Here is a 24,874-nt window from a genome sequence, read left to right as displayed (position 1 = left end):
TTTTATTTGGAGGTTAAGAAAAACACATTTTTGGTGGTTAACATTAACCTTTCAAGAAGTTAAAGGTTAAGAAATACGTGTTTTTGGCGGCAATCTTTAACCTTTTATATCTGGAGGCTCAGAAGTTGGATTTTAAAAATTTCAAATGCTGCGCGGAGCTGGGAACGAGCCGGAGATGTGGAGGCTTAAAGACTCACAAATTTCATAGATAGAATGATCCATTTAAGGCTTAAAACTAGGCAAGTTTTAAAAATTAACAACGGCTTATAAAATTGAAAGAATTTTATAACCGGGCAACAGAGCTCAATGGGGATTTAAGGTTATTGACTTTATCAAAAGAAGTAGAAAAAATGGGCAAGATTTTTGGACATGGAAGTCACCTGATACACTTACTTTAAGTCAAGTAAATTATGAGTTGTTAAAAGGTATCTTTAAGGAAAGAAAAATTATGTTGTTAGAGAATCAAGATGAAATTATCTAGTGTGGGTCACAGGAGGGTAAATATTTTGTAAATATAGGGTATAAAATTGCTGAATCTGTTGCAAAAACAGAAGAGTGGTCGTAATCTCTCAATTGGAATAAAAATTGTCTACCAAAGGCAGACCATTTTGTACGGATGGCATTAAGAGGTTGCATGCCTATGGATGAAAGATTTACAAAATTGAGATTTTTGGGCCCTTTCAAGTGTGCATTTTGTGACAAAAATGAGGAAATGTTAGACCATCTCCTACATTGTGATTTCTCTAACGAGTGTTGGCGTTATTTACAAAAAAGCTTAGTTGCTGATTCATGAAACGAATCTAATTCGAGCATGTGAATCAGATCTGTGGATTTGGGATTTTTTTTCCCCCAATTATGATTTGTGGAGGGTTCGTGCATATATATATATATATATATATATATATATATATATATATATATATATATATATATATATATGCATTATATGTTAAGAATATAACCTAGATAAACCTACAGGTCTGATGGTACAAACCGTACCTACTCTTCTATACATATATTCCTAATGAATGGCATTCAAATTAATATATATTCTCTCTAAAGGTGCCGGCGATTTCTAGACAAATACCTTATTTGTTATTGGTTAACTTAATCATAACTAATTTATTTACTCAAGTGCCAGCTTAGGGATAACAATTTGTTTGTTAATGCCAAGGGTTATGTCCCTTGAGGGACATACCCTCTAGATAGGATATATGTACGGGTTGTGAATGCAATTTGGAAGACACACATATACAACACTCTGATCTTCCAAGCATTCAACTTCCTCCGAATTACATAGTAGAGATATTATTAATTATCCAAGATCGAATATAGAGGACTGGACTTGCAATAAACATTAGTAATATCTGCCTCAATCAAATCTGAATATACATTTGCAGAAGATCCATGAAATTAACATGGTGTCAGAGCCAGGTTCAGTCTGCAAATGTAAGTAGATAGAGAGAAAATGGTAATGCAGAGAAAAGGGAATCAAGAGGTCACCCGAGTTGTGAAGTACCTCTGGTTGGACGACATAGATGAAGGCAACTACTTCAATTATTGTGCCTACAAAGATACCATTACAAGTCAAGCGAAGCTGGGTATGAAATAATCTGGCGGCCACAATGAAAGATATTGTATTGGGTTCAGGGCGAAGAAGAAAACTGGCATGAAGAAGAACCCAATGAGATGAATCTTAGACCTCCAAATTCGATCCACTAGGAATATGGCGGACAAGTACCTAGAAATCATTGGAATCAATGCAATGAGCTTGTGCTCTTGCTATATCATAAACTTCTTCCATGAGTTACCCATAATACATCATCCAACAAACTCACCAGATTACGCATGTCTCTCTGAAAGAGAATGATGTAGTAGATTCCATATTCATGATGAACCAAGTGACTGTGGTGCCTAGCAAATGCATACCGTGCAACCTAAGAAAAGTCAGGAAAGTTGGACATCGTATAAGGAAGAAGAAAGAGTAGAGTGTGTTCAGAAATAAAATGCAAAGATTATTTTTCAAATTAGGTTGAAAACACATAATGGTCGGTGAAGAAATCGTAACGTCGATTAACCTTTTTAAAATAAGGTAAGAACTAGATTGATAAGAAGACATAATGGACCTTCAAAAGGGAACTGAAAGTACATTGAAAACATTATTGAGGGTAATCGGCAAGGAGGGTGACGTGGATAGACGTTAAACATTAAGTCACTGCCACATGCCATATATAATAGGCAAGTCTTGTACACGCACAGTATTAAAAGAAAGGAGGGCTATATTGGCAGAAAAACCAAATCTATATATCATGATTGATCAAGTAAGAGGTCAAGATGTGCACAAGCATCGACATTAATGGGGGTGTGATTACCATGCATCAAAATAAAAGGAAATTCATTAAGCATGGGTCCCATTGGTATGTTGTAAGGAAAGTTTTGAACTAAGAAATGAGCATTTAAAACAGCTACATCTGCAATCAATCCTAAGAAACCAACATGAATGACTTTATCATTCTGTAAGGGATACAAATGTATTGAGAAAGTGCCTTGGCTTTCACATTACACGTTGAAAGAAAGCAAGTTAAGGAAAAGATCATTCATGACGCACTTGAGAATTTACTTTGAATAAGTTCCATATTTGGAGATGACTAGATAAGTAGGCAGGTATATTTGAGAAATCATTAGTCAAGCCAAATATTGCTTGTGGTTGATAAGGAACAATTTCTGGTTTCCCTATCTTGATCCAATATGGATTCAAATTAACCTTGAAGTTGAATTCATTTGGATGGAAGGATTACTTTGGCTTATGAAATATTAGAGACTCTTGAAATAGCTATAACGTGAAACACTTTAACCCATACGTTTTGATTGTTACATTTGTAAATTCACAAACAATCTCAGAATAGCAGCAGTTTGCAAGTTTTGAGTGTCAACAGGCAACAGGGGTCACAAATGAGGGGTACCTTTGATATTCTTGGAAATCTTAGTACTCTGACTAGCAACACTTTACATTTTAATGGAAACATAATGAATTGAGATGGGTCTGCACTTGAAATTACTTCAAGATCAATACGAGTAAAGGATTTCATAATATACTATGGACTTGAGCATGTGATCTAGTTTGACTTCTATGTTGCTGAATCCTTATATCTGTTGACTGTCGATGGACCAAGAAGTACAAAGAGATAAGTATTCTTTATGGTTGAATAATGCTCTTCAATCCTTCATGTTGTTATTAATTCATGCTATATTATTTGGATAATGACTCATGAATGATTCAAGCATTGATATTTCTCTTGGACTGTTATTAATCTCTATGAAAAACTTTCAGGATGGCACCAAGATTAGAGTACTAGATGTACCTAAGTATTCTTCTACCAAGGAGCAATTACTTTTCATAAGAAGAATGCAATGGGAAGATGAGAGATATGTAGACTGCTTCATTGATACATTTAGTTGTATCTCCCACCCTCTGTGGGCAATGCTAGGTAGATCCATCCTTTGCGAGTATGCAAGATGGTATCATAGAAAGTCCATGATGTTCAATAGCACCCTCTGAGAATGCCATAGTGATTATGTGAATATTTTGAATGTTTTTAATCCTCCCTAGCTAAGAGGGAGTATTGAAATTAGCTAAATCAGATTCTAGCATATTTAATTCTATGGTATTGGCCATAAATGAAGGTTGTGATCTCTAGATGGGAGATACATTGGGTAAGACTTTGTCAGGTTGGGAATATTAAAGGAGGTTACATCAGGTTGCTGGAGACTATAGTCAAGCACAAAATTCATTGTAATATTTGGTGACTATCTACCATACTGGAAGGCCATTACTCAAAGAGTATTTGGTGAATATCATTGATATTCTAGGAGGCCAATACTCATGATATTATATGTGATATCAAAACATTTTACTCAAGACAGTTCTGATCTTTCCTCAAGTCCAAGAGGGAGTGTTAATGATTGTGGACTTAGAAAAGATGCATTCTATATAACCTTATGACCATTTAGATTATTAGTATTGGTTCTCTTGGAAAGGAGGGAATAAAGTGACATCATGCTTTGACACTAAGATCATTAGCATGGTATGCCTTCCTGACAAAAGGAGAAGCTAAATGATCTGCAACGGTGAATTTTGACTTAGAGGAAGGAAGATCATGCTTTATTGATTCACAAGTAATAAAGAATTTGTAGCAGAGAATCATAAGTATCATCTTATAAGAAGGTTATATGTCAGAGAGAGTACCTAGAAGATCGAGTTGACTCCCCAGGATCTAGGTTATACAAACTCAGACTGAGTGTACCATGTCAAGATGGTATACACTCATAAAGTACAAAAGTTTCATCAAGGTTATGATGGAAAGATACGTATCTATTGTACTTGAGCTCTTCTTTTACCTTATGTCTATAATATCTTTCATTGGTATTTTTTTTATAAGAAGAGTATATGCCTTGATTTTGTTTTCTGAAGAATGTTCTTGTAGGAAAGAATTTTGGATTCAGAGGGAGTCTAACATCTCATCAAGGCAACCTTGAATAAGGAGCTCAGAAGATTTGATATCCAGTAGGAGTCTTGAAAATCTAAAGTGAGCAACCATTTGATGGGCCTACCTTTATAAACATCATGGTGTGGAGGCATTTTTCAGCAAACAGTTTTGCAGCATCAGTTTGTAGTAATAGAAAAGAATCTTCCAACACAAATTTGATGTGATAGCAAATGATCTTATGGTGTTTTTAAATCAGCAGAGGACCACTGGCAAATCTTGAATAGATTCAAGATTGTGTTGTGAAAGAGACATTTCGATGTGTGTGAATCACAACTTGGAGAAAGAGAGAATTTAATTATTCTCTAGACTTCATCCTTAAGTACTGGAAATTAGAAAGCAGATATTCTTATTAAACCTCTCTGAGAGTGATCATCTCAGGAAAGATCCAGGTATGATTGAATTATTTTGTATTCTTATGATAATTTAATTTTTGTCAGGCTATTGACTGTTGTGGGCTCCACCATGTGTAATCATTATTTAAAGAGGTGACGATCTCTGAAATAATGAATACTTGTGTAAAAGGCATTATGAGAGATGACGATCTCTTAGATAATGTACTAAACAATAGATTTTATGTAAGATTCAGATGAGTTTTAGATCATATTGTGACATTGACATTGCTATGTTCATGGGTCACAAATTGGATAAAGGAATAATCTTAGAATTCTCCAGATTTATCTTGTATTCTGGTAGATCTTAAACTCAGGATCTCGTTGTGATATAGAAATACCAATTTCTATGAGTCACATGTGTCTTATCACTAGTAGCAGTGATTTGTCATATCACAGATTTAGTAGTATGACTTTGTATCATGTGTTCTATGATATCACATACTAAGAAGAGACAGACAGATATAGAGTATTAATTCTTGCTTAAACATCTGTATTGATGTTGCTAGATAGGATATCTCTCTGTAGGATTATCAGGTTAAGAGGGAGTGTTAAGAATATAACCTAGATAAACCTACAGGTCTGATGGTACAGACTGTACCTGCTCTTCTATACATATATTCCTAATAAATGGCTTTCAAATTAATATATATTGTCTCTAAAGGTGCCGGCGATTTCTAGACAAATACCTTATTTGTTATTGGTTAACTTAGTCATAACTAATTTATTTACTAAAGATCACCGGCTTAGGGATAACAATTTGTTTGTTAATGTCAAGGGTTATGTCCCTTGAGGGACATACCCTCTAGATAGGATATATGTACGGGTTGTGAATGCAGTTTGGAAGACACACATATCCAACAGTTTGATCTTCCAAGCATTCGACTTCCTCTGAATTACATAGCAGAGATATTATTAATTATCCAAGATTGAATATAGAGGACTGGACCTGCAGTAAACATTAGTAATATCTGCCTCAATCAAATCTGAATATACATTTGCAGAAGATCCATGAAATTAACATTATATATACTAAAAAATAAGATAAATACACAATTCTAAAACTAAATCATTTCATAGTATGAATCTATGATTCTAGTATGCATCTATGAATCTAGTATACTTGATCTATTTTCATGATTATAAAGAAAATCAACACATTCACATTGAATTACCGAAAGTGAGAGTTTGTAACATTCAAAATATAGATCATTAAATTTAATTTACTCATAAAAGAGTCAAGAGTAACAACTTAATTTTTTGATTTAATCATCAAATGGATTTTTAAGAAAATCCGCATCAGAGGGGTACTGATGAGCTCCAAGTGCCATATCTGTATCACCAGATGAACCCAAACCAACTCCACTTGTAGTAGAGGGGATTGTGAACTCATAATCCTCCTCCTCATCCCACATCAAGCAAAGTGGATCTAGTAAGATCCTAGATGGTCATATCTAAATCAGGAGTCTCGGGTGCTACATCCCAAAGCTTTTTGGGCCCCTTCTTTTACATAGGATCCTTCCATGACAACAAGCGCAAATTGTTGTGAATGAACACAGGGTCTTTTTTTTTTGTAGCCAACCAATTGCGTTTGACTGAGTGGATAAAGGAGTAAGTACTCCAATTTCGCTCAATTGCAGAAGTGCTGGCAACCTAAAGAGAAATTAAAAAAATATCAATACAATAATCAAGATAAATTCAAGGAATTGAGAATCTTAACTTTAAGCTTAAGAAATCAACTTTAGGTGTTAAATTTCACAAACTTACTTCGGATAGGATCTTTAATGACATCCATCTTGCTTTGGTCTACTATAGCAATAGGGTGGAAATTATCACCTAAGGTGAAGGCAGCAAATTCCTTCCTCACAATCGCCCCAATTTCCGGATCTTGGAAGATTTTAGCTAGTGCCCTCTTATATCTATTTGCAACCTCTGCATCTCTAAATGGTGGCACTCTACTTGGAAGGCAAAGTATATCTGCACTATAGTACCTGGGGATAATGTAATACAATTGAACATTATCAAATATCAATAGCACAAACATTGGATAACATAAGCACATGCATTTGATAAGCACTATGGTACCTTGGGGATAGAGCCTATGTGAGGAGGTTGAAAGGTTTGGTCATCTTGTTCCATCGATGATGAACAATTGCTTCCAACTTTTTGTAAAAGGTGTCCTGAGTATCATTCTCCCTCCTCTGTATGACCTAGGATATGAGATATGAATAATAATTATAATTAGTGATTATGTCAATTTAAAATTTAGAATCTAGATATCTCTCAAATAACAATTGTAAAAGAGCATAAAACTTACCATTTTACTCTTTTCCAACATAGTGTGCATGGAATCATAAATATCCCCAAGGCATGACTCATCACTGTTTGCAAAGCAAAGCATTGCCATTATTGGATCAGTGACTTCCAACACAAGTCACAAGACCCCACCAATCCTCATCTAGTATCATTGTTCTCCTATTTAAGGCCCTTGCTGTATTGGAATTCTTCCAAATGCCCCATTGGGGGCTAATGACCATCTGTTTCAATGCTTCCTTTACCTTCACAAGTAGTCTCAAGACGATTGTCAGAGAGGCAAAGTGGGTTTCAACAACCTAAGTACATGTTAAACTAAAGTTAGTAATACATTTAATAATTAAAACATGTTTATTTAAACAACAAAAAAAATAGTATGGAATCCAATAATATATAATTGAGTATTTAATTTACAAATTTACCGTCAATAATTCCAAGTCCTAGAAACTCCTAAAAATTGCTTGTGACATGTGATGATATGTCACAAACATTTGAATCCCTTTAACTTCCTCATATATCTTTTTCACCCAATCTATTTCGGTGCCAATTGATTTCATCACCAAATTGAGAGAGTGGAGAGTGCATGGTGTCCAAAAAATATGATCATGTCTAGACTCTACAATTATCCTTGCAAACTTTTGCATTGTCCGTGACCACTTGGACAACATTACCAAAACCCACTGACTCTATGGCATTAATGAGAATGCGTGAAATAAATTTTGAATCTTTCACTTGACCTTCACAATCAATTGCCTTCAAGAACATTGCCCCCTTAGAGCATGCAACAATAACATTGATCAATGTACGATTTTTACAATCTGTCCACCCATCCAAAATAATAGACACACCCGATTAAACCCAAGAATCTCTTATTGGTTGAAGTTCAACTTCTACAGATTTCCTCTCATCATGTAATATGGTAGTGTGCAACTTCTCATAACCAGGTGATCTGTAACCAAGGGTTGCTTCATTTATTGCTTGCACCATCTCCCTAAAATAAGGTGATCTTGCAAAATTAAATGAAACACCATTTACAATTAAACAACGTCCAATTTTGTGATCAGCAATCTCTCTCAATTCATTCTAGAATGCCATATCTAGTGGGTCTCTCTTGTGGGTGAGTGGAGACGAGTCTGCATCTTCATCATTTGTAGTTCGCACAAGCAAAAAATGATGTGTTCTTGTGCTTGTTTGATTGGATGGTGGTGTTGGTGTAGTTGTTCTTTTGTAAGCACCACGATTTTCTTTTGCAACTGCTCTATTTGTTAATTCTGTAACTTGTTAATGCATACTGATCTGAGAACAGATCAATTCGATCTGAAATTGCATGATAAATATAGGACTAAGTTGTTTGCATTGTCTCCTTTATAAAATCGGCGCCTATCCTTACGATGTTTATTTAAGACTAAACTAAACTTAATTGTGTATGTTTGTGATTAAACTTAATCATCCTTAGAAAGTCGCCGACTTCTAGAGGGTTAGGGAAATAATTTTGGAAGAGACATGTCCTTTCTAAGGACATTTCCCTTGACTCCTATACTTATAGAGGGTAAGGATGAAGTCTAAGAGCACACAAGATCAACACAAGTCTGCTACTTAGTCATTACTGCCCACATACGAATTGCAGAATTAAAAGACATAATTCTGATTTACATTTCTAATTCAAATGAAGGCAATGCTTTGAAGTTATTCTCAGCAGTTCACAAGGAGAAGTAGAAGATTGAATCCAGTCTATATTCTGTCATAGAATTTGTAGAAACTTTACATGGTATCAAAGCTCTGGTAGTTGAACCTAGGCTTTGCAAAATTCAGTTATCAGACTTCATATACATCTAGCAACTATCTCCTATCTTCAATTGCATACACAATTAGACCCGAGGATAGGTTTGATGGGAAAGAACACTTTGATACCTGGAAATTCAGAATCATGATGATTCTTGAAGAGAATAATGTAAGACAATTTGTTGATAAAGCATCCAAACAACTGCCAGTTGAATCTCATAAATCCATCTGGAGCAAAGGAGATAGGAAAGCAATTCAAATCATATTGGATGGAGTAAAAAATGATATCGTACCCATGCTTACGAAACATCAAATTGCATTTGATACGATGAATACATTACAAAATGCATACGAGGTCGTCAATGCAACTAGGGTTCTAGCACTGAAAAGGCAACTAAATCACATTCAAATAAAGAAAGGAGAATCAATGAATTCTTACTTCCTAAGGGTTGCTGGCATTAGAGATGAACTGTCAAGTATAGGAACCATTATTAGTGATATAGAATTAACACTAATGGCTATAGATGGATTACCAGATTCATGGGAGACTTTTGCATAAGGAATAAGTGCCAGAGATAATCTTCCAGACTTCAATAGACTTAAGAACGATTGTCTTCAAGAAGAATCCAGAAAACTAAAGAAAGGAGGGAAACTAAAAACAGAAGATGAAAAGCTTCATGTTCTTAAGACAAACTCATATAAGGGCAAAAAGAAGCACTTCAAGAAGAAAAAGGGAAATCAAAGGAATGGGAAACCCTAGAAAGATCTATCTAAAATAAAATGTTTCAAATGTGAAAAATTTGGACACTATAAATCTAATTGTCCTGAAAATTCTAAACAACAAGCAAAACTATACATATGTTATTAGGGAAGAAGATACCTATGATCCTGAGAATCGTGTATTGTACTCCTCACTATCAAATGAAATTTCAAATAAAGCATGGGCAATTGATAGTGGATCTTCGAGACATATAACGGGATACAAAGAAACACTAGACTCTTTATCAGAAAAGGTTAACGGTGAAGTTGCCATTGGTGATAATTCAACACATTTCGTTGAAGGAATTGGAAATTGCACCTTGAAACTAAAATCATGAAATACTCTTTTTCTCAAAGGTGTACTCTACGTACTAGAAATTTAAAGAAATCTAATCTCAGTTACAACACTTGAAGATGATGGGCATAATGTTGCATTCGTGGATGGCAAAGTATTAACTTGGGCAAAGAACTCCTCAATTAAGAAAGCGAAGTTGATTGGTCAGAGAAAAGGATATTTGTATGAATTAAATGAATTGAATACAAAATCTAGTTGACCTATTCAAGCCTTAGTTCATGAAGTTGCAGACATAATTGAAATATGGCACAAAAGATTAGGACATCTAAATTTCAAAACCTTATCAGCTATGGAGAAGATGGTTACTTGATTACCTAAATTAAATAAAGACCACTCAAGCATATGCAAAGGGTGTGCTTTGGGTAAGAACACTAGAAGTCCATTTCATCATAGCACTAGGAAAACAAATAATGATTTGGAATTATTTCATTCAGATTTATGTGGTCCTATGTCTGTTCCTTCTCTTGGAGGATTGTGATATTATATTTTGTTCATAGATGACTTCTCTAGGAAAGCATGGATTTACTTCTTAAAATGCAAAGATTCAGAAGAAATCCTAAAGAGATTTAAAGAATTTAAAACATTAAAACCTTTTAGGATACAAAATTAAAACTCAGAGAATTGATAACGGAGGGAAATATACCTTAGACTTGTTTAATAAGGTTTTGTAAAGAATCAAGGATTAAGAGGGAGTACAACGTTCCTTATAATCTAGAACAAAATGGGGTCGCAGAAAGAAAGAATAGAACAATCATAGAAGTTGCTAGAGCTATGATTTTTGATCAAAATCTAGAATATTACCTTTAGGCAGAAGCCTGTTGTACTGTTGTTTATATTCAAAACAAAAGTCCGCATTCTTACCTTAGAGATAAAACTCCTGAAGAGGTATTTACTAAGGTCAAACCTAATATAAGTCATCTTAGGATTTTTGGGTGCCCTATATATATCCATGTTCCAAAAGAAAAGAGAACCAAGTTAGAACCCTTTGGGAGGAAAGGTATTTTTGTAGGGTATAATGACACATCTAAGGCATATAGGATTTTCATACCTAGATAGAAAAGTGTTGAACTTAGTAGGGATGTGATTTTTGAAGAAGATCTTGCATTCAAAAGAGCCCTAAGTTCTGAAGAACCTTCTCCTTTATTTAGTTCTAAAAGAAATAGTGAATCTAGGTCCCAGAGGGAGAACTTAGAAGAAATTGAAGATGAAATTCAAAATTTGAATCTTGAAGAAACTAAAAATTCAAAGAAAAGACCAGTTTGGGCCATTAAAATAGTCGAGGCAGCTCAAGACTTTGTTGCACCTTCCGGAACAGTCAGAGAAAGCAAAAGACCTAAAAGATTCTCTAGTTGTACAGTAAACATGAGTGATTTACCCAACACAAAACCAACCAATCCTTTTGATGCTATTAAACATACAACTTGGAAAGAAGCCATGACAGAAGAATACCAATCTATTATGAAAAATGATGTTTGGGAAATTGTTCCAAGACCTAAAGGAAAATTTGTTGTTTCTTCCAAGTGGATATTTAAAATAAAGCATGCTGCTTACGACAGCATTGAAAAGTATAAAGCTAGATTTGTAGCCAGAGGATTTTCTCAGAAGGGATTGATTATGAAGAAACCTTTGCTCCGTAAGAGTAGTCTTAGCAATTGCAGCATTAAAGGGATGCAAAGTACATCAGGTGGATGTAAAAATAACATTCCTAAATGCAAAGATTATAGAAGAAGTATATTTGGAGCAACCTGAAGGATTTGAAACTCATGATCCTAACGCTTTTGTTTGTAGGCTCAAGAAAGCTCTATATGGGCTTAAACAGGCTCCCAGGGCCTAGTATGAAAGAATTGATAAGTATCTCACTGGCTCAGGATTCTCCAAGAATGAAGCTGATCCAAATTTATATTATAAAAGAGATAAAGATGATATGGTAATTCTGATACTGTATGTTGATGATTTACTAATAGCAGGTGATGATCATCTCATAGATCAGTGCAAGAAAGATCTACCTAGAGAATTCGAGATGAAAGATTTGGGACACTTCCTAGGATTAGAAGTATGGCAAAATTTTGATGGTATCATATTTAATCAAGGGAAGTATACATCAGACATTTTGAAGAGATTTGGAATGTGGAATTGCAAGCCCATGTCTTCTCCAATGGAGACTAATCTACATAAACTTAAGGAAGCAGCAGCAGAATCACCTTACATAGATTTTACTCTCTATAGACAGATGATTGGGTCCCTTATGTACTTAGTAAATACAAGACCGGATATTTGCTATGCTATTAATGCCTTAAGCTAGTTTATGTGTGAGCCAAAGGAGATTCACTTAGTTGCAGTTAAACACATTATGAGATACTTACAAGGAACTCTTAATTTTGGACTCAAATATGAGAATGTTGATCTAGATTTACATGGATTCACCGACTCAGATTGGGGTGAAAGTGTTAAAGATAAAAAAAGTACCTCAGGATGCTATTTCAGTTTAGGATTAGTGATGATATCTTGGATATGCAGAAAGCTGTCTTCAGTAGCTCAAAGCTCCATAGAAGCCAAATACATTGTAGCAACGATGGTCTCGCGAGTAGCAGTCTAGCTAAGTAAGTTACTTGTGGGATTACTTGGGCAAGCCATGAATCCTATGATTATTCATTGTGATAATCAGAGTTCCATCAAGCTTTCAGTGAATCCAATTTTTCATTACAGGCCCAAGCATATTGCAATTCCTAGATCAAACAACAAACATACTCATCAAACCTCTATCAAGAGTGAAGATAGAACACTTCAGGAGGAGACTTGGTATGGTTGATTTGTAATCCATTTGTACTTTTAACTTATTAATAAAATAATTTTATTTTGTCAGGCTATTGACTATTATGGGCTTCACCATTTGTATTCATTATTTAAGAGGTGACGATCTCTGAGATAATGAACACTTGTATAAAAAACATTATGAGAGATGAAGATCTCTTAGATAATGTGCTAAACATTAGAGTTCTACTGTAAGATCTAGATGAGTTTAAGATCATATTGTGATGTTAACATTGTTATGTTAATGAGTCACAATTTGGATAAAGGAAGAATTTTATTATTCTCCAGGTTTATCCTGTATTCTGGTAGGTCTTAAACTCAGGATCATGTTGTAATATAGAAATACCAGTATCTATGAGTCACAACTTGGATAAATGAAGAAATTATATTACTCTTGAGATTTATCTTGTACATTGTATTCTTTGCAATACTATTATCACTAGTAGTAGTGATTTGTTATACTATAGGTTTAGTAATATGACATTGTATCATGTGTTCTATGATACCACATGCTAAGGAGATTCAGATAGATATATAGTATCAAATCTTGCTTGGTCATCTGTATTGATGTTGCTAGGTATGATATCTTTCGGTATGATTATCAAGTTAAGAGGGAGTGTTAATTCTGTAACTTGTTAATGCTTGCTGATTTGAGAACAGATCAATTCGATCTGAAATTGCATGATAAATAGACTAAGTTGTTTGCATTGTCTCCTTTATAAAATCGGCACCTATCCTTAGGATGTTTATTTAAAGACTAAACTAAACTTAATTTTGTATATTTGTGATTAAACTTAATCATCCTTAGAAAGTCGCCGACTTCTAGAGGGTTAGGCATATAATTTTGGTAGAGACATGCCCTTTCTAAGGACATGTCCCTTGACTCCTATACTTATAGAGGGTAAGGATGAAGTCTAAGACCACACAAGATCAACGCAAGTCTGCTCCTTAGTCATTACTGCCCACATACGAGTTGCAGAATTAAAAGACAGAATTCTGATTTACATTTCTAATTCAATGGAAGGCAATACTTTGAAGTTATTCTCAGCAATTCACAAGGAGAAGTCGAAGATCGAATCCAGTCTATATTCAATCATAGAATTTGCAGACACTTTACACTATCAAAATCTTTTTGCTCTTTTCCTAGCACTGTTATTTATGCAGCTGATAATCCCTTCTTATCTGGTCCACTACCCTCACACATGTTAATTCCTTCACCGAGAAGGCCCAAAAAATGTAGTTTCACTCGGGAATATGAGCTTCAATATTGTACATTGCAATAATTACATTTCCATATGTATGACCCACCCCCATGACATTGTGTGATTCTTGTTGTGTGTCTCCATAAAGGAGACCCCTTATCAATTTTGAATCTTGGTGATCCAGCCCCACCCACTCAACCTTGACTACTCATTGTTCTATTCTTGCACTCTAGGAAAAAAATGAAAGAAAACCATGAGTCAAGACTTACACAAAAACTTATTTTTTTTGGAAAACTAGAAATAAATCAATAATCTATGAAAGAATTAAAGAATATGGTTGAAATGCATACTTTACACACTTCTTGCAAGGTATTTGAGTTCCACAACCAATCTCCTTCGAATCCAAGCACTTTACTTCAAACTAGCAACTATGAGAAAGCAAAATAGAGAGCAACTGTGAGAGCAAATAAACTCACATAATGACTTATAGGGTCATTTTGAGGGTTTACACAAAAAAACATTAAAAAGCATAATTGGGCCCACTTTTTATTGTTTTTTAGCTTCCTTGGCCATGAATTCACGCAGATCCTTGATCTTGCTTGTAGTTGATCCCTTGATTAAAGAAGCAATGGCATGAAACTTTAATAAATATATTAAATCAACTTGTAAAATTTTAAATACTTTTAAAGATTTTAAAATCACTCATGCACGCCCAACTGACAATTAGGTGGTCACCAGATTATTCCAAGATGGCAGTGGCATTTACCGAGCGACTGTCGAAGGACCATTGGCAGGATATGTGAGATTTGGAATTAATGAGGGGGAAATACTGGATGCCACTAATGCCAGTTTGACATCATTTAAATGTGTGTTACTGAGGTGTTGATATCGTAGTGGGGGGAGTGATTTAAATAGGAGACATTACATTTTCAAGGCATGCTTTGAATTGAGGAGAGGAAACCCTGTGGGAAGAAAGGTGGTATTCGCTAGTGAAGGTGTTGAAGCTTAATGTGAAGGAAGAAAAATGAAGGCTGGGTTTAGAATCAAGCAACAAGTCTCGTTTCTAGGGATAATATCAGAGAAGTGACTATGGGGTGTTTTCTAGATTCAAGAACCAATCTTTCTGCTAACAGTTGATATTTTGTCGGGTGAGGAATTCATGCACTTGTAAGACTGTTACAGGTTAAATGCCAAATGGGTGGAGTGTGTGCAAGATGAATGGCTTTATAAACTGAAATCCCTAGTGACCACAACCATTTTGGTTAAGGGCTTTAATGTGAAGTATGGAGATTGGTGATAGATTGGAAATAGTGAGGGTTCCATTCGCCATTTTATCATTTGCAATGCAAAAAGTAATAGAGGAGAGGACTAAAGCCCAGATGGGTTTGGATGGATTCAAAGATTTACTCAAGGTGCAAGAGGGTGCCAAGCAGAAATTGCAGCTACAAAAAAAGAAAAGAAAGGGCCAAAGTTTGAGCTAGAGGATTTCTAGATAAATGGTCGTGTGAAGCTTTTAAAGGAGAAAAAATGGAAAATGTCTGTTGGGTTTGAATCCCTTTTTTTAAAAATCAATTTTTGTCTATACTAGTGGCTCATATATGTAAATCTTGAGGTGGTTTGACTCGATACTTGTGTTTGAAGGCCTCTAAGCTCTAATGAAATTGTAAAAGGAATAAGTTTGTAATTAGTAGTGGGGATCATTAGTGTGTAATGACTGAGATTTTTTTCATAATCTTTCAGTCTTTTTGCCTGGATGTAGGGGTGGCTGGACGATAAAGTAGATAGAAATGTAGAACAGAGTTTGCAAAACAGTGGAGTGCTGAATTATCAGCTGTTTCTGCAATCAGTTCCTGAAATATTGATACAAAAGCTTATTATTACCAATCAATAAAAAACGAGAATGATTATGTAATTAGAGAATCATCTTCAATCTAACCAAATATAAATGTTGACTTATACACTTTATAATGATAGATATATCCATAGTTCCCAACCTCTCCAAAACTGTCCGAGTCGTGGTGCGTCCCGAGTTGAGTCATCTTGGCTGAGTCCCAGTGACCTGTGACTCTCCAAAAAATTTGCCTAGGCAAAACTCCCCAGAAACTTAGTTTTTGCAGAGTCCTGATGAGTTTTTTCCTGACTCATGCAGATTAATCACCGAGTCTTGAGTTGAGTCAGCCTTGCTGAGGCTAAGTCAGGGAACTATGGATATATCAATACACTACTTCATCTATGTTGTTTGGAGATATTCCCATATACAGATATACATAAGAGTAATGTATATAGAATTGCTAACTTTATTTATATATAATATATATTATTTATAATTTTTATATGATATGATTAAGAGTAGTATTACTTACATATACACATATGTAAGTAGTAATGCTCTCTATAACAATATTTTTCTTATAAATGCAGAATTTAAAACATCAATATTATTCATCTATATAAAAGTCATATTTCTATATATTCAAATTTCAAACTAGCATACCTATCATTAGAAAAATTACATAGAAGATTGAGAGAGACCATTCTTCAAGCGCCCACTTCACTTTGCTCACAAATCTAGTTAAAAATAGACATTTTCTGAATATTTATCAGCATCTTTTACATAGACTGCTCTAAAAAATAAGTGCTCGAGTTATTTTTATTATTTAATGAATATTTTTAATCATGTAAAATTTTTTATTCCCAATATTTTCCCTGATTCAAGCTCATGCAACTCAATTGCTGTGTAAATGGAATGCTGCTGTGAGATTTTCAGTGTGTCAATATATTGTGTGCTCTAGGAGCTCGAATGTACAAAAAAAGGCAGCTTTTTGTCCCCTTTTCAATCTCACATATTGTCCTAGTTGTTATTTGTCTCTGAGAATATTTCCTTTAGTTCAACAAATGTAATGCATAATGTGGTTCCTGTTAGTGTCTCTATTGTTTATTCAAAGATTCAAATAATTTTTAAGAATATTTACATCATTTCCTCAGATGTCAGGGGCAACTGTTAACTTGCTTGAAGTTAGACCTGGATTCGAGAAAGTAGTTGAAATATCTGGATCTCCAGAGCAAACACACAGAGCTCAGAGTCTACTTCACGCATTCATTCTCAAAGGTAAAATATTGTTTTCTGTTAAGCTTTTCATAATGCCTTTTTTTTTGTAGAGTACATATCTTCCTTAAGATCTTTATTCTGCTTCCTTACAATTGAATGATATGTTCAACTGAATTTCTACTTCAACAGCACAAGAACTAGAATCTCAGAGTTAACCAGGCACTGAATTTATGTCGACCAAGAAAATTGCTCGCATTTGATTGCCAAGCTGTAGAACTTTTGCAGAGTAAGTAATTTATAAAGAATTAGATGTTATTTTAAGGTCTTGGTTTCATGGGCAAGATTCCTCTGTAGAAAAGAAGTTGTCAAGGGCTTCAAATTAGAGTTTCTTTCTGTAATTATCTGGAATGGTCTCCTGGAAATCTATTTGTTACATATAGTGTAAAAATTGAATGCTATTACATATGATTCCAATTTAGATCTCTCCGAGTTTTTCTGAGAGCCAGAACTGTTTCAATAGTTTTGTGTATTACAGTGAGATTGTTCTCTGAGTTGTCATTTCCATATTATTGGATAGGAGACAGATATGTATGATTATTCAGGGGCCAGAATTTGGCCTCAGATTCATCTATTGCAATTGTTCTGTAAGATTTCTTGAGGTCACTGCTGTTGCACTTCTGAAGTTAGATTGAAGTAGAAGCTGAAATATTAAGAGCTTGGATGATTTTGATGATCTGATCTTCTTTGTGGAGGTCAGAAAGTATGTTCTTAGATGTGAATGATCCTTTTCTATGCTTGGGAGTTTACTCTATATGGCTCATGCCTGGAACCTTAGCTACTGAGTTTGCTGTATTTTTTTGTACAAATTCGAAATTCACAGATTCAAGAAAAGAAAAATGAAGAAAAATCATTTTAAAATGCCCTAAAGTTTGTACAGAATTTAAAGGATTTGACTTCTAATGAAAAAAATATCATTTTTCATCTGCTTGTTGCGGACGGCTTCCTCCCGGTTCTTGGCTCCTGTGTTTCTTACTGTTTCCGCTTTCCCGGGCACCATTTGGTGTTCCCGCTGTTGACTGGCCTCTCTTGTTGTGCTCTGGCAGTCCATTTAACCCTATTTGTGGTCTCTTGTTTGACATTAATAAATTATCTTATCTTTATCTGCTAGGGCATATTATTCAAAACCACGGAGGCAATTATTGTTTACACAAGGCTTCACTGCTCTTATCAGGTCATGCCAAAGATGAAGGAATCTCAGAGCTGTTTGTTGCAATTTGCTTTCAGAGTTTAGATATCTGTTGTTCAAATTTGAATGCCTACTGCTCAAGTTTCGATGTCTGCTAGTGACATTTAATTGTAGACAAGGTTCCTAGGCAGGACGCTGCCAAACCGATTGCCATGCCTGCCACTGCTGCCACTGTTATTTGTTTCCCCTCATGCTTCACTGTTGCTGCCATTTTCATAACCTTGAATAATATTTTAAACTAGGATCCTGAGGTTCTTATGATAATAAAATTTATGAACAACTAAAGATTTTGATTAGATTTTAATCCTCTTATATCTCTGGTAGTTTAATTGAGGAGTAAGGTCCCTCACCCATTTGTATTAACCCTTGTGACTCAGGAAAGTTTGGCAGCCTCATATTTAACTCGGACATAGTCTCAGAAAATACTATTCAAAACTTGTAATTTTTTCTAACATTAAACGGCTTGGAATCATTTTAAAATCAGCAAAAGTTTATTCAAATCACCCAAAATTTAAGTGAGAAAAATGTAAATATCAATATTGATAGAAAACTTTAGAAAGAGAATCCTAGGGAAGCCCTAAAAAGGGAAGGAGCCAAATACATGTGCACCGCTAACACATGGCCAGGAACAATGTAAATAACCAAGCAGGAGGAACATGATCCCTAAAGAGCATACACAAGGAGAATTGGAGAGATAATATACAAGTCTCGTGGAATGTCTTTTCCTGAAGTTGGAAAGGAGGAATTATAAATGTCAACATCAATAACTGTGAGTGGACTGATTTGGTAGTATTCATTGGGAAATATCTAAGCATAATAGTTTGAAGCTAAAAGATTATTAAGGAAGAAAGATACGTTCTCTAGAATCACTCCTAACATTTATAAGATTGATGTAACTTTTGTAGTAATGCAGCAGCTTGTAAGTTGTATTTTTCTGAATGGCTTGGGGGTGATCAGAGATTAGATTTATGTCATTGAGGTATGTGGTGGGACTAAGTTGTTAGAAATGTCATTACATAGGTTGATTTGTGTTTGTGTCAAGTAGTTTTACCCAAAGGTCATTTAGAGATGCTAGTGTCTTGAATGGGCAGGAAGGAAGAGGTGATTAAACTGGGGACTCTAGGATCCCTCTAACATGGTTGAAAAACTCGGACTTGACAATAATTGAGGAAGCCCAAATTTTCAAAAAACATAGGACAAGGCAAAACTTAGGAAAAATTTCAAAATACCTTGGCTATTTAATTTAAGATTCTTAAAAACATAATTTTTAAAAATTAATCTTTAAAAAAATATATTATTAAATTTGTAGAGTGTATATGTAAATAAAAAATAGATTTTATACATTTCATAAACTGCAACATGGGTTCAACATTTGATTGAGTTACAATGCCACTTCCACTAGCCATGCTACATGTTGAAGTTGCCTCATCTAAAGATATTTTTGGAAAGTTCTGCAATAACAATTTCTAAGTGATAGGGAGCTCCTCACACTTAGAGCTTTCTTGCTCTACCCAAGGCTTTCTCTTTGCCTTCCGAGAGTCTTTTCTCTATACCCTATCCTAGAGGATCTCTTCCTAGTCCTCTCCAATCTAGAAACTCACCCAATCAATTTAATACACTCCCTTAAGCCTTCAAACCTCGATTATGCACTTTACGCATAAACAAGCACATAGGCTCTCATTTGTTTCCCAACAAGGAAAATAGGTGTTTTGACCACCCTCAAAAGGTTCTTGATCATTTCCCAACCTTTGTGCACCATCTTTGAAAGTTTTGGACTTCAAAATCAAAATCTTGCACTGTTAGGCCTTGTAGCTCTATGAGCCCCAATTAGGCCTCCTACAAACAAGGAAGCTGGAAAAACTCCAAAATTGCCTTAACAAGCCTCTCTGATGTCTTCTAGACTCTTCTTCATATCAACCTAGTCTCAAGGATTTTCTAGGTTTTGACCCTCCAAAGTATTCGTATTGTACTTTTCCAGAAAACCCTACTTTAAAGGGTTTCCAGGGCATTGATAACAACTTTACTTGTTTGTCTCCATAATGTGCTTAGGTCTTCTCCTTAGATCTTCTCCTCTAGCATCTGGACACTTGACTCCATCCACATCATTTCCGCAAGCAAGATTGGCTCAGATCAATCAAGCAAACACCATAAAACTAACTTGCAAGCGTTCCTTTTCCTAGCCAAACTACTCCAAGCTTGCCTAGGGCTTGCTTGCGAAAATACCAAACTGACTCCAACCAACTCCTCCTTCCATAATTACACAATGTACAGTGTCAACTTCTTGATTCCAAAAGGCCATCAAGATCCCATGGCTGAAATTCAATTTGTAGATATTTTCACACAAATAGTTATGTACAGGCCAGTGAAATTGGGGAAACAAGAAAATTTACAAAACGATAGTAAATTGATCCAAACGTCCAAAATGCATAGACCAATTACAGGATGAACCTTAACTTATTCAATAGAAACAGTCAGCTTTTCAATCCATTGAAGTATAGATGAAAGCCAAAAACACAAAATTGTCACAATAGTCCATTCAATTCTTTTGGTTCAATCTGTACACAAATGTCTACCCCCCATGATTAGGGTTTGGGTAAGCTTAAATACTCTTACTTCACCTATTTGGACCCTAAGGTCGAGCCTTAGACCTAACAAATGCTCCCTCCAACATTTGAGGAAATGTTGCCATGAAGTTGCAAAGTTGTCATGAGTAACTTTGACAACTTTTGTAAAAAGGACCTTATATCATTCCAAACTTGTCAAGTTTGGTTCATACCTATCTAATTTGATCCTAAAACACCTATGGACCACATTTTAACACTTATCCCTCATTTTTGAGGTATTTTGCAACTTTGACCAAGTTTGACTCCATCAGGACCTTAGGACAACACCTAAGCCTTATCAACTTAACCAAGAGCAAGCATTTGACTCAAACCTATTTACACACACTAAACACACCTTGGGACTTAATGCTTAGTCCTTATTAGCTCAATGGTTGGCTAGACCATCTACAAGCCAAAATCACTATTAGGGTTTGGCTTTCCCTAAGGTGCTTCTGCACCACTAAGCGCATTGAAGAGTTGTAGCCAATTTTCTCATCAACCTCTCATTTTAATCAAGTTTTCTATTTAAGAATTCCCTTTAACTGATGGGGATTTGGGAGCGGAAACCCCAATGAGATTGAGCAGTAATCTGCTCCTTCGGGGTTTGAGAGTAGTACCCTTAATTCGATGAACGGGCATTATTGCTAGAATGAGATTTTTACATTATTCACACATGTGATTGGCAACTTAGGACATGTGATGATAGGGTTGACAATTGGCATGTAAATCTAGCGAAGGCATTGAGTTGTTGTAAACCTTTTTTCTAAATGACTAAGAGAACATAATGAAAAAAAAAGAATTGTGGCTAGAATCATCTCATGTAGAATACAACCATCATATATATGAGTTTGCTACAAAAGAAACTACTGCAACTTATTATTGTCAATTGTGAAAAGGTTGGGTTAGAGAGAACACTCTTGTTTCACCTTAATACACTCTTCATAAAGTTGGAAAGACCATGAGAAGTACAAAACTGTGCAAGAATTTTTTCATAAAGCATCCAAGATGTGGTAATGAGAGAATTGTGAACTCCAACATTGCACATTCTTTGGAAAAGAAGTGTCTTGGAATTGAGTCGAAGGCCTTTGTGAGTTGTATAAAACAACAAAAGATTGTGGAATCAATGATGAGCCTCAATAATAGATGATAGTGCAAAGGATTGACATTCTATTTTGAAACCAACTTTCCTATGAGCTTTAAGATGACTTCTTTGTAGGTGCTTAGAAAACTACACATTTTATAAAGTTTTGTAAATTTATGGCCAACCATGATGGTAATTTTGTTGCCAAGTTTAAATATATATCCAAATATATGAATAGGATGACTTATATTTTTGGAACAAGGTTGAGGAGGCTTGAGTGAACCGCCTTGTTAAAAATTTGCTAGAGAGAAGAAAAGGGGGTCCACCTCATATTTGATGAGTTCAGTGTGGATTCCCTCGCAGTTTTCTCTTTTATTGGTACATAACTTCAAAACAACCTTTTGGATATTAGACACGAAGAAAATGGTTGAAGATGGTGTTGGTGTGTGGATTGTAATAGTAGGTTGGTTGGGAACGTTGTAAAGAGTGTGTTTGAGGAGCTTCAAGAAGTCTTGAAGATACTTATGGAGGGGCAAGTTGTCAAAAAGAAAGACACCTCGCTTCTTGTATCAGAGAAGGCAACAATGCTCCTACAGATGAAGGGTAGGGATGGGGAGTTATGGTTTAGGGATTAGTAAAGTCTTTGATGAAGGTATTTACATTTTTCAACAATTCATTGATTTGTAGGATAGGATCTATGGATGCAAGGTGGTATTAGATAATGTATGATGACAAGGGCAACATCCCAAGGGCTCGATGTATAACCTATGCATGGAATGAGTAGTGGGAAGAGGAACACGTAGAAGTCAAGCAAAATAAGAGAGATTTGGGTAGAAGAATGAAGGTTGAAACATTTTCAAAATGGATTCTGGTGTGCTTAGTGGTGAGGGACGTGGGAATTTGGAATTTGTGTGAAGGGTGAATACTAATCTAGAATAGTTGATGTGGGAATTGGGTTGAAATAAGGAATACACATAAGTGGAGGATGAGGGACTTGTAGAAGAGAACCTATTCTATGATGTTGACACCACCGCCATGAGGAAAGCAAGTAGCCAACATTGCTCAAGGTAGCAAAGGGGCTTGTTGAGAATGTGGAGGCTTGAGATTTTCCAAACTAGAGGTGTCTTCCCTATGTTGTGCTAATAATATTTCCCATTAGCAAAAACTCTTAGTAACACGAGGATGTGTCCGGGCTCTTTTTCATCGACGCACTCGAGACGAGACACACCTCGGATGGGGGACGACGTTCCCGCATCCCCAACGGTGCCACAATTGGGTCATCATCTTGTTGGGGACATTGGGACATCCCTGCGTCTCTTGTGGGGATAGGGAGATAGAAACAACTTCCCTGAGGAGACAAGAGGACGGGAAAATGTCTGTTGACCCTTCCTGGGGACGGTTAGATGTGCCTTATCCAACCGAAAAAAAAAGTATGTTTAAAAAATATAAACATGTTTTAATATTCTATTGGGCATCAAATATCATATGATGTTGCTCAATGTAATCATCTCTATGATAAGATACTCATACTTTTGATATCTATGACTACTATTATTTAATATTTATATAATAGAAATTAGAACTCTTTCATTTGCTCATTCGAGTATTTAAAATTTTAATATTTATTGTTCAATGTTCAATGTTCAAGGCTCAAGTATTTAAATTTTAGTAAATTAGTATTTTGCATCATTATGTCTTATATTGTTATACATATTTTCATTACTAGCATTTTTAGTACATGTATAGTATATAGTATATACAACCCCTTGACACTGTCCCTAAATTGAGGCCCCTTTGTCCCCTTGTCCTCCGGTCTCCCGGTCCCCCAGGGTGGTGTAACTATGCAAAAACTCTTTGTATACCAAAGTCCTCTGAATGCATTCCATGTAGACACAACTCTTCCTCTACAAGATCATGAATGGGTGTTTGGTTGGTTCTTGTACAAGCATTCAATCCACACAAGAAGTATATCATCAATTATGGAATATTTACAGATCTTTAGATAGAGGTCAAGGTATGAATGTAGAGCCACAACTATTCAAACTTGACATCAGAATTTTTTAATGTTGAGAAAGAATGAATTACTGTAGCCCCTGATTGTGGCATAGAAGAGTTGAATGACTCCTTCAAAGTACCAAGAGGGTAAGTGATGGGAAAGAGCTTTTCCCAACCAAGAAGCATTACAGACAGGTTTATGATTGAGGCTGGATATGAGCCATTTCAAAGCATCTACAATAATGAAAGGCAAGAGCATCATAGTTCAAAAGTTGCTTGCGCAAATGATCAACCAATTAGCACAACAATAGCTGGAAGGTCTTTAAATATATCCAACTCAACCAAATGATAGGTAAAATTAGTATGATAAAAAGTTAAAAACAAAAGTTGTCATATCTGTTGAGAAAATTTTTCCCAAGGAATTTCCAATCTTTTCGAGGTAGGATCAATCCAAAATTGCAAGGGGAGGCTTGGAAGCCCAATCGAAATCAGCATTACTTTAGAAGATTCTGTCAGAGAGTTGAAATCTGGAATTTTTGGACTTCATGACTAGCATATGCTTTCCCCAACTCCAGGTCTGATCATTAAGGGAAAAAATTTCTAACCTTGAGGTATTCACACGCTTAAATAAAAAAATCACTATGCATGGGAATAGATTTGAAGATGGCTCCCCATGCGAGGATGCCAGTGGATCTAACAGCTGTTTATTCATTTCTGAAATACTAGGCCACAGGCAATCAGA

General features: G+C 35.4%; 1 protein-coding gene across 1 annotated transcript in view; it reads left to right on the top strand.

The window, feature by feature from the left end:
• RCF3 (RNA-binding KH domain-containing protein) overlaps positions 1–17,870 on the top strand; it is a 72,468-nt gene extending 54,598 nt beyond the window's left edge. The window contains exons 7-8 of the mRNA XM_089831294.1: positions 17,144–17,267; positions 17,397–17,870. Of these exons, the coding sequence (XP_089687420.1) occupies positions 17,144–17,267; positions 17,397–17,422 (150 nt within the window). The 3' untranslated portion in view covers positions 17,423–17,870. The remainder of the gene's footprint in view (positions 1–17,143; positions 17,268–17,396) is intronic.
• The last annotated feature ends 7,004 nt before the right edge of the window (positions 17,871–24,874 follow it).

This window comes from Cupressus sempervirens, chromosome 5 (assembly GCF_028749045.1).
Source record: "Cupressus sempervirens isolate cs-2001-9-10 chromosome 5, ASM2874904v1, whole genome shotgun sequence".
NCBI lineage: Eukaryota > Viridiplantae > Streptophyta > Pinopsida > Cupressales > Cupressaceae > Cupressus > Cupressus sempervirens.
The sequence above is the reverse complement of the archived record's forward strand: the minus strand, read 5'-3'. Positions and strand labels throughout refer to the sequence as shown.